This window comes from Spermophilus citellus (genome assembly GCF_964194105.1).
Source record: "Spermophilus citellus genome assembly, chromosome: 10".
Classification (NCBI taxonomy): domain Eukaryota; kingdom Metazoa; phylum Chordata; class Mammalia; order Rodentia; family Sciuridae; genus Spermophilus; species Spermophilus citellus.
The window spans coordinates 117,692,381-117,703,981 of record NC_138197.1 but is presented as its reverse complement, the minus strand read 5'-3'; the positions used below and the strand labels follow the sequence as shown (position 1 = coordinate 117,703,981).

The following is an 11,601-nucleotide window of genomic DNA, read 5'->3' as shown; positions in this document are numbered from 1 at the left end:
TGGAGGGAAATTTCCATGACATTGGTCAGAGACTGCTCAGATATGTTCACAAAACATAAGCAATGAAAGCAAAAACAGACACATGGAATTGCATCAAACAAAAAGCTCTTCACAGCAAAGGAAACACAGTGAAGAGAACGCACAAGCTGGGAGAAAATATCTGCAAATCATGAATTCAGGAGATAATACCCCAAATATTCAAGGAACTCAAACTGCTCAAGATAACAAATATCCCTACTTAAAAAAGGACAAAAGATTTGAACAGATGTTTCTCAGTAGACAAATGACCCAACCAGGTGTGGTGGCATGCACCTGTAATCCTAGCAGCTTGGGAAGCTTGGGCGGAGGATCTCAAGTTCAAAGCCAGCCTCAGCAATTTAGTGAGGGCCTAAGCAACTCAGCAAGACCCTGTATCTAAATAAAAAAAAAAAAATCAAAAAAGGGCTTGGGATGTTGCTCAGTGGTTATAGCACCCTGTGTTCAATCCCTGGTACCCCCCCCCCAAAAAAAAGATAAATGACTAACAGATATATCAAAAAATGTTCAATATCTGTTAGAAAAATGCAAGTACAATATCACCTTATACATATTAGATTTACTATAATCCAAAAGATGAACAATACACTTAAGGTTTTAAAGCTAGGAATGCATTTTGTTATGCATAAACATTGTATCATATGCAATTTTTTGTGGATTTTTTTTTTGGTGGGTACCATGGAGGATTAATCAATGAGCCACATCCCCAGTTCTTTTTTATATTTTATTTGGAGAAAGGGTCTCAATCATTTGCTGAGGCTGACTTTGAATTTGAGATCCTCCTGCCTTAGCCTCCTGGATCACTGGGATTACAGGCATGTGCCACTGTGCCTAGCTGTTGAGTGATTTTTTTCACCTGATAGGGAAATGTATTTTATTTTTTCTAGATAGTTATACATGTCAACAGAATGCATTTTTTTGTTTTTTTTATTACCTATATTCCTTTATTTATTTCTTACATACATGACAATAGTGGAATGCATTACATTCATAATTATCCATTCACAGCAAAATTTTTCATAACTCTGTATATAAAGTATGTTCACACCAAATTATGCCATTATACATGAGATCTCTTTTTTTGCATTATAATTTTAATATACCACAATTTATCGTATCTCTGTTTGTATATAAGGTCAGAATACATTTTGATACATCATATATAAATGGAGTATGACTTCTCATTCTTCTTATTGTACATGATGCATATAGGCACATAATGTCCAATTCATTCTAATATTCTGCCTATTCCAATACCCCCTCCCCTCCCTTTACTCCCCCTGTATAACACAAAATACCTCTATTCTTCCCTAGCTACACCCAACAATTATTGTATAAAACGAGCAGTGGGATAGCTGGGTCAAAGGGTGGTTCCATCCCAAGTTTTCTAAGGAATCTCCATACTGCTTTCCATATTTGCACCAATTTGCATTCCCACCAAAAATGTATGAGTGTACCTTTTCCCCTACACCATCACCAACATTTATTGTCGCTTCTGTTCTTGATAATTGTCATTCTGACTGGAGTGAGATGAAATCTTAGTTTTGATTTGTATTTCTCTAATTGCTAGGAAAATGTTTAAATTTATATATAACTTAAATCAATACAACTGACATAATCTAGAAGAAAGTAGATACATGGATTATGCTGAGAGCAAAGACACTTTCAGGTCAGAACTGATCATTTGAAACAAAGTTGTTTTTTAGAAAAATTTCCTTATGTTAGTATAGACTACATGCTATTTGATAAAAGAGAGCAAAAGGAGTTAATTTTTTTTTTCAGTGCAATGTTAATTGGATAATTGAAGTTAATAATTCTCCCCCCCCACACACCTCTCTCTCTCTCTAACTTCTGGGGAAATTGGTTCTAGGACCCTCAGATACCAAAATTGACTCTAAAGTCCTTTATATAAAATGGGGAAGGAACTGAGAAACTGATATGATTCCATTTTTGAGAAACCAGCTTCTACCTCAAGGCCTGTCCTAAGAAAGGGGGCTTGACCCTTGTCCTTGGAAAAACCCACAGAGCACTCCTAATCACATACCCACCCTGCTGAGTTGTTTGTCTGTAAATAACAGGAGAGGTCTGGGGCGCCAGGTGTCCTTGACTCAGTTAGGCTACATGAGGACCCATAGCAACCTCCTAACGACCTCCAATCAGCATGAGACAGGGAAAATACCTGGGGATGCCAGATGACCCCCCCCAGTAGTTTATGGTGGTTGATAATGTGTTGGGAAACCATGTAGTTTAGTATGTACACCCTTCATGGTTCAAACCAATCAGTTCAAAGGAATCCCCCTCTTGTACTAACGAATCACCCCTACCCAACTTGTTCCCGCCAGTGAATGTGCTAATCAATGTTAAAAGTCATTGTTTGATTTTTCCGAGGTATGGAATGATTTGCTGTGTGATGTTGTGACCCCAAAACCTATAAAATCTCACTAAACAAAGGAACAGGAAGTTGGGGATGTGGCTCAAGCAGTAGCGCACTCGCCTGGCATGCTCGGGACTCTGGGTTCAATTCTCAGCACCACATAAAAATAAAATAAAGATGTTGTGTCCACCAAAAACTAAAAAAAAAAAAATATTAAAAAAATTCTCTCTCTCTGTCTTTAAAAAAAAAAAAAAGACAGGGACTCCCTGGGACCCCTGCGTCGGGAACAGTTGTGAGTCCAGGCTCAACTCTTGTGTTATTATATCGGATTCGGCTCCTGGAGGTCAACTGGGGTCCCACGAATCTGGCATTACAGAACATCCACTAAAATACTTCAAATAATCTCTAGATTACTTATAATACCAATATAAAACAAATGTTATCTAAATAGTTCTTACCGTATCATTTGGGAGAAAATAACAAGAAAATAAGCTCGTACATGTAAAGTACGGAAACATTCATTTTTTCAAATATTTTCCATCCGTGGTTGGTTGAGTCCATGGATGTGGAACCTGTGGAAATGGAGGACCAACTGCTTTCAGAGAAAAATCCTGAAGCTTCTAGAGTTTTCTGATGCCAGGCAATGGGGAAATGAGAGAGAATATTTAGCAATCAACGTAATTTAGCTCATGGTAACTGGCATAGGCATAGCTGTGATTGGCATTCCAGTTACTTAAACTGAGATATTCTTGATCAGGTTGAACAGGCTGTGAGTGGAAAATCTCTTTACCCAAGAAATGAGGTGGAGAGAGTCTTTGGAGAACAGCCTCACTGAACTGGTAGGTGAGCTTTCTTCGGATTTTGGTGATTTCCCCAGTTCTTCCGTAATTCCTCAGGGCTCTGGCCATTTTCTGGTAAGTCATGGTCTTCCGATTGCCTTTTTTTTTCCCCCAAAGTTCAGCAAGTTTTTCTTTGTTTTTGGATACAAACTGAAAGATGCCTTTGGTTTTATCTACCCACTGAATACAGGAGGCCATCTCAGGATCGCACAGGGACTCATGAAGGTATTCATACAGCCTGAGCTTCTTTCTGCCTGCAAGGGAGAGAAACAACATGAGAACCTCCTCTGAAGGATTTGTGGAGTAACAACAGCATTAAAAGCTGACTTGGCACTGGTTTTCCTCCTCCTACCCTTCTAGAAATGCATTTATGGCTTAATTTTGTAGGACTTAAAAGTCAAAGACCTATTTGGCCTACTGAGGTTGCAACTGGACCTTTCTTGTGGTGGAAATTGTCCAAAGATTTGCACTGTCTTTTGCCGGAACAGGGAATTCCGGAGCCTCTTTACTTGGGAGCTCCATTTGTTATATGGTCTTTCTTCTCAGTTAAATCCTGACTTCTCATTTTATGTCATATCTTAAGCTTTCTAGAGAACAAAGCTGAGCGAAATGGAAAGCAAAGTTCAGTATTTTTAAAGAGATGTCTCAAGGGCCTTTTCTAGAAAGCATGACATTTTGAAGGATCCTTATTCAAATGAATTAAAGGATGTAAATGCACTTTGTAACATGGAAAACAGGATGCAAATAAAAAGTGATATTAAGGGAATTATTCATAACAACTTAGGCCAGGATGCCAACTCTGGATTTAGTGGCACAATGACTTGAAAAATATAAATAGAGCCAGGTGTGGTGGTACATGTCTATAATCCCAGCAGCTCCAGAGGCTGAGGCAGGAGAATTGAGAATTCAAGGCCAGCCTAAGCAACAGTGAGACCCTGTCGCAAAATAAAAAATAAAAAGGGCTGGGGATGTGGCTCAGTGGTAGAGCACCCATGGGTTCCATCCCCAGTACAAAAACAAACTACATACAGGAGTAGAAATTCAAAAAAAAAAAAAAAAAAAAAAAAAAAATATATATATATATATATATATATATATATATATATATATATATGCCATTATTCAAGAGCAATGACAAAAGGGATTTTGATTTTTCTATTGCCATGAAATAAAATGGTACCAAAGTTTTGCACCTTTCATGAAGGCAGCCATTTATATTTCAAAAGAACTTGGCAGGAAAATTTGAGAGAATTTCTATTTTTTTGTTTTCCAGCTGATAAGAATTCTTTGGCCTAATAGAAAACTCAGGAAAACAAAAGCCATAGCTTGTTTTGTGACTTATGAATTAGCCTGTAATGATAAGGCTCCCACAGATCCATCAGTTGTTGAAAAAAATCCATGAACAAATTCCATTTTTCCCTTGCGAACGTAGACTACTTGATTCCCAAACTCCTTTAATCAGTCTCCGGGGAGTAAGATTCTTGCATCAGTCATCACTCATCCCAAAGCCACAAATCTTTCACAGAGATTATCATTTGCATTATTTTGAATTGGTGAATTGAGAAATGCAAGGGACTTACCAAAAACACATCATGAATTAAAGTCACAGCACTAAGTAAAACTCTTCTGTCTCTTATCCAGTTATCTTGTTGGTCTTAAGAGATCATTATCTTCTAAAATTAGTTCTAAATTTTTGAAAAATGTATAAATTTTTATTTCTTAAGAAAGGGGGGTGGAAGCCAGGCATGGTGACCACACCTGTATTCCTAGTGACTCTGGACGCTGAGGAAGGAGTCACTAGTTCAAAGCCAACCTCAGCAATTTAGGGAGGCCCTAAGCAACTTAATGAGACCCTGTCTCAAAATAAAAAATAAAAAGGACTGGGGATTTGGTTCAGTAGTTAAATGCTCCTGAGTCCAATCCCCAGTACAAAAATATTTTTTAAAATAAAAATGATCAAAAGTATGAACTGAAACTAAAAATTCTATTTGGTAGATTAAATACCAAATAGGTGAACATGGTGAATTACTTTGGGTATAAACTGAGAAGAAAAGAATAAATAGTTATTCTTTACATACTTGTGAATAGCTCCAATTACAAAACTTAAGAGTCATTATTACTTTTGAATTATGGAATTAAATAATTAAATTAAAATAATTAAAATGTATTTTACAGTATTTTTCTGTATCAATACATGTAGAATGCCTTCAAGCCTTTTAATGATTATATATGTTCTACTTTATGGGTATACAAATTTTCCTTCTAAGAACAAAGACCCAAAATACTTTATATTTCATCACATTTCAAATGTGTCCCTATTTCAAGTGGAAGACTAAAATCTAAAAACAGAAAACAGTAGGTGATGTATTCCCTAAGGGCACAACTCCACAACACAAAAAATACTGGTTTCATTCCCTAGTGTTTGATTTTGTTTAATTTTATATGTAATTCCTTGCTGGATTAGGGTATTAAGGTATATTTAGAATTTTACGATTCTAGGATATAGTATACTACTGTACAATTTAAAAAAATATGTATTCTTTCAACATTTTTTTTAGTTGTTGATGGATCTTTATTTTATTCACTTATTTGTATGTGGTGCTGAGAATTGAACCCAGTGCCTCACACTTGCTAGGCAAGCACTCTACTACTGAGCCACAATCCTAGCCCAAAATATGTATTATTTTAAGCCAAGCATGGTGGTACATACCTGTAATCTCAGAATTCAGGAGGCTTAGGCAGGAAGATCATGATTTCAAAGCTAGCCTCAGCAATTTAGTGAGGCCCTAAATAACTTAATGAGACTGTCTCAATATAAAATATTTTTAAAAGGGCGTTAAGTGGTTAAGTGCCTCTGGGTTAAATCCCTGGTACAAACAAAAACAACAATGACAACAAAACCCAGGCAATTTAGCTGGACCCTGTCTCAAAATCAAATTTAAAAAGGATATAGGTTAGTGTTAGTGCACTTTCCTAGCATGTGTGAGGCCCTGGGTTCAATCCCTTGTATGTTCATTTAAAATAGTGTATAATTTTGGCCGGGCGTGGTGGTGCATGCCTGTAATCCCAGCAACTCAGGAGGCTGAGGCAGGAGGATCACAAGTTCAAGGCCAGCCTCAGCAATTTAGTGAGGTCCCAAGCAATTTAGTGAGACCTTGTCTCCAAATAAAAGGGCTAGGGATGGTTCAGTGGTTAAGTGCTCCTGGGCTCAATCCCTGTTATCAATCAAGCAATCAGTAATATAATGTATAATTTAAAAAATGCATGTGCACAGTGGCATATACCTATAATCCCAGCAACTCGGGAGAGTTAAATTATCACTATTGTAATGAGAGAATTTTTCCTTTTATTTTTTTATGACATGAAGTTTCCTTATGTTGCCCAGGCTGGTTTCAAACTTCTGGACTCAATCCATCCTCCCACCTCAACTTTCCAAGTACAGAGACTACAGGCTGGCCAAAAGGGAATATTTTGTAAATACAATTTCAAACACAGATACAGAAATCCCTTTAAATCTGTTATGAGGATGACGTGGTTACTGTGCCTATGGAAGGTGTGGTATATCAACTTACCTTTCACTCCCTTTTGCTGGAAGACAACAGGTTCTGCCAACTGATTTCCAGTTATATTCTGCAGAGGTTGATGAATATTACCTTCATAATAGAATTCTGCAGCACTGTTCTGTGTAAATAATACACAGAATGTTAGGGAAATTCTCCTGTGGCCCCCAATTGGTGGCTAACATCAAAAGCTAAGAGCAAAAAGAATGCTAAGAATCACCCAAATTCTAAAAGCTGCTGTCCCCAATGGCAGCCAGATAGCGCCCACTAAAGAATAACATCAAACCAATATAAAGAGAGGACCAAGGGATGGAGCTTAGTCTTTGGCTTCACCAGGAGAGTTCCATGTCCTCTCTCCCTGGGAGAAAGAGAGGGGATTGTTTCATTCCTTCCCTCTCAGGATGCCCAATGAGAAAGATCAAAAATAATAAGGGCTGGGGCTGGGGCTCAGTGGCAGAGCGCTTGCCTAACGTGTGAGGTACTGGGTTCGATCCTCAGTACCACATATAAATAAAGAAATAAAATAAAGGTATTGTGTCCATCTACAACTAAAAAAAATCTAAAAATATTTTAAATATAAAAAGTTAAGATGGTTAAATATAAAAAGGAAGATGGTTGAGGATTGAACCCAATCCTGCTTCACCACTGAGCCACATCTCCAGCCCTTTAAATTGTTGTTGCTCTTGTTGTTTTGAGACAGGGTCTCACTAAGTTGCTGAGACTGGCCTCTAACTTGTAATTCTCCTGCCTCAGCTTCCAGAGTTGCTGAGATTATAGATGCGTGCCACCACACCTGGCAGGAAGATGTTGGCTGCCCATCTGGGCAACAGGAGGATAAAGATGGCAGCCAAGGGAAGGTGGATTCAAGAGAAGGGACTGGAGGAAGTAGCCCAAGCTCCCATTTTACCAAACCCCACACAAGAGGCTGCTCAGGAGACAAGGTGTCCCTAACCACTGGTGGCTGTTCAGCGTATGCTAGGGGTTTGGAGTTGAGCTGGAAGCAGGATGGCCAGATTTAGTAAGTAAAAATATTGGGCAGTCTGCATTTTGGCTGGCAACCTTAAATGGAAATAGAAAAGGTTAAAGTTGCAAAGTTAAATGTCCTGTGGAAATGTCCTACAGAACAATTTATAGGGACAGAAAAGGGATGTTGGACATAACCATAGTTGAAGGTAATGATTGAAGAAAAAAAAAAGATTTTACCTTTAGACCCCACCTTTATTAAGACTGCTTGATAAAACAGCTGCATGAAGAAAACAATGGAAGAGAATAGCAGGACATGCTACATACACTCATGATTCTGGCCACTCAGGAGTCTGAGGCCAGAGAATTGCAAGTAGGAGGCCAGTCTGGAAAACTTAGTCTCAAAATTTAAAAATTTTTTTTAAAGAACTGGGAATGTAGCTCAGTGGTAGAGCACCCTGGATTCAATCCCCAGTGACACACACAAATACCACACAAAAAAAATGTACCACAAATGGAAAGATACTGGGGACATCTCCCTTTGTGGGGGAGGGGGTTACTAAAATATAATTGAATTGGTCCAATACATGTAACTAGCTCAAGAAAGCAAACAGCAAGAGCAAGTTCATACAAGATTATAGGAAAAGCCAGAAGGAGAATGTTGAGCCCAGTGTGGTGGCGTATCGCATGCCTGTAATCATAGCAGCTGAGTTCAAGACCAGCCTCATCAATTTTGTGAAGCCCTAAGCAGTTTATCAAGACCGTGTCTCAACATAAAAAAGAAAAGGAAGCCTAGGCTCGGTGGTGCATGCCTGTAATCTCAGCTGCTCAAGAGTTTGAAGCAAGAGGATCACAAGTTTGAGGCCAGCCTCAGCAATTAGCAAGGCCTGAGCAACTCAGGGAGACTCTGTCTCTAAATAAAACATTTTAAAAAGGGCTGGTGATGTGGCTCAGTGATAAAGCACCCTTGCATTCAATTCCCAGTATCCACAAAAAAAAAAAAAAAAAAAAAAAAAAAAGAAGAAGTTTGGGTCTTGGTCCTGTCTTTTAAAGGAACCAGATGTCTTTGCAATTCTCCGGAGGCTAAGGCTGGAGGATCATGAGTTCAAAGCCAACCTCAGCTAGTCAGTGAGGCCCTAAGCAACTCAGTGAGACCCTGTCCCTAAGAATGAAGGAGAATCAGTGATATGAGAACTCTAAAAACACCTCCTCTTTACAGAAGTCATTCAAACTAAGTAAAGAGTAATGGCAAAGAGTACCTTCCTTCTTAACAGCATTGGGGCTGATCCTCCACGTTGACTGTCAAGTTCAGATCACAACTGATGGCGCTTAGTATTTTCATCTTTGTTATGGTTTGGATATGTGTCTCCTAACAGCTCATGTGTGAGACAATGCACAAAGGTTTTAGAGGTGAAATGATTGGTTTATGATAACTTAACCTAATCAGTGCATCACTCTCCTGATTAGAATCACTTGGGTGGGGCTAGAGAAAGTACTTCATTGAGGGCATGCCTTTGGGGGTTTCAATATGGTGAGCTGAGCTTAATCCTCTCTCTGATTCTTGGTAATGTGATCACTTGATAAAGATACTCACTATCACAGTTCTCCAATTATAGATCGGTTCCTCTGTAGGACATACTCCATAGTAGCTGGAATTTCCTCTGATGTGAGGACAATGGTTAATGAAAGTCAGGTAATTTTTGTAATCTAAGTTAAAAATAGAAACAGAAAGTCAAAATTTACATATATATTTATTTGTATTTATGTATATGTAGATATAGGCAATCAAAGCATACCCGTGTACTTATATATTCAATTACTGTCTCCTGTTTTCTTACCACTTTGTACTTTCCCTATGGTGTTTATTCCATTATGCAAGAATTATATTTTCTAACACAATCCATTTCCCTTTTTAGAGCAATGTTCCATGTAGCCTGAGACACCATAATTTCTTTTATCTTGGAAATCTCTTGAAATACCCTGGATAAACTCAACAAGCAACCTATCTGCATCTTATTTAGACTAGATAGTCTGTAGAAAATGTGAGGGGGAGGAAATACATCTTTTTCCAAATAGACTATCTGTTGGGTGAGTGAAAGGTGTGTAAGATAAATTAGAACAATTAAAAAGTCTTTCCTGAGTAATTAAAATGTCAATTAGATAAATAAGTCCCAACTAGACATTCTTTTTTTATGTATTTTTGCAGTGTTCTACCACTGAGCTACATCCTAAGTTTCTTTAAATTTTTTAAAGTTTGAGCCTGGCACAGTGGTGCATACCTGTCATCTCAGTGACTAGGAAGGCTGAGGCAGGAGGATTGCCTCAGAGCTGGAGATGTAGCTCAGTGGCTCAGAGGCCCCCATCTGGCCTCCTCAGTAAAAGGAATTATAATACACCGGTCATTCTTAAAAATAAATCATTTTATGTATTTGTATTCTTATGTGGAATGTCATTCTCTATATCTCTGCATTTTTGTATGTGAGACTTGAAATTTAGTTAGCCTAAATAACCCAGGATATGTTTTGCATTCATTAAAATTAATCCTAGGTGCTTTAGATGAAAATTGTATTCCCCAGTTGTGGGCACAGTTCAGTAGTAGAGCATTTTCCCAGTTTGTGGGAGGCCCTGGGTTTGATCTTTAGCAGTGCAAAATCATTACTGTCATCATCATCATTTCCGGGCTGTTTTTGTTTTTGTGATGCTGTAGCTCATATTCAAGGCCTCGTATATGCTAGGTAAGTGCTCTACCACTGAAGTACCCCCTGATCATTATTCTTATTCTTACATATGTATGTAACCAACCAGCCACATGACCTACCAGCAGAAGAGAGTAAGTACTTATCTTTACCTGGGGAGTGTTGAAGATCTCCTGTTGAATGATGCCTTAGTACTTCGATAGCGTCTTCAAAAGCTTGACCTAGCTTGTCTTGCTCAACAGAAGTCTGTTGGAACGATGGCAGAATGTTGGAGTTGAAATTACCCATGAAGTTAATTTTCCTGATACAAAATAGTATTTTCAATCTCTACATTATTGATATTTGGACTTGGCTGTCTTTGTTGGGGGGGGGGCCTGTCCTGTGCAGAGGATGTTTAGAAGCATGTGTCCCTCTCTATGCACTGGAGCCAGTGGCAATCAAAACCATCGCAGTCACATGTGGTGGTGAAAACCTGCAATCTCAGTGACTCGGAGCAGGATGATTGCAGGTTTCAGGCCAGCCTCAGCAATTCAGCAAGACCCTAAGGAACTTAGCGAAACCCTCTATCAAAAAATAAAGGGCCAAGTGCAGTGACTCATGCCTGTAATTCCAGCAGCTCCGGAGGCTAAGGCTGGATAATCATGAGTTCAAAGCCAACCTCAGCTAGTCAGTGAGGCCCTAAGCAACTCAGTGAGACCCTGTCCCTAAATAAAATACGAAAAAGGGCTGGCGATATGGCTCAGTGGTTAAGTGCCTCTAGGTTCAATCCCTGGTACATAATAATAATAATAAATTAAATAAATAAAAGGGTTGGGTATACAAGATCAGTGGTAGAACATCCCTGATTCAATCCTCAGTAAAAACAAAACTTCTCCAAATGTGCCCTTGAGGACAAAGTCAATACCAGGTGAGAGCTACTTCTCTAAAGTATAGTATTTAGAGAAAAGTATTAATCCTAGAATATAATATTTAGCATTCTTATAAAAATTTAACAAGGAATCAGACTTGAGGAAGCTGATTTAGGAAAAGAGGTCAACAAAATAAAATTTAGAAAGAAAGGAAAGAATAAAGGCAAAAAAAGAGGTCAAGAAAACATGTTTAATGGAACAGCATCGTGAATCATTACTTGAAAA

The 11,601-nt window shown here is 38.4% G+C and overlaps 1 protein-coding gene across 1 annotated transcript in view; it reads right to left on the bottom strand.

Moving 5' to 3' along the window:
- Window positions 1–2,420: 2,420 nt before the first annotated feature.
- The window catches only part of SPIC (Spi-C transcription factor), a gene marked incomplete at its 5' end in the record, with an annotated part of 29,840 nt that continues 20,659 nt past the window's right edge, over window positions 2,421–11,601 (bottom strand). The window contains 4 exons of the mRNA XM_081310857.1: window positions 2,421–3,503; window positions 6,822–6,930; window positions 9,367–9,479; window positions 10,621–10,714. Of these exons, the coding sequence (XP_081166983.1) occupies window positions 3,076–3,503; window positions 6,822–6,930; window positions 9,367–9,479; window positions 10,621–10,714 (744 nt within the window). The 3' untranslated portion in view covers window positions 2,421–3,075. The remainder of the gene's footprint in view (window positions 3,504–6,821; window positions 6,931–9,366; window positions 9,480–10,620; window positions 10,715–11,601) is intronic.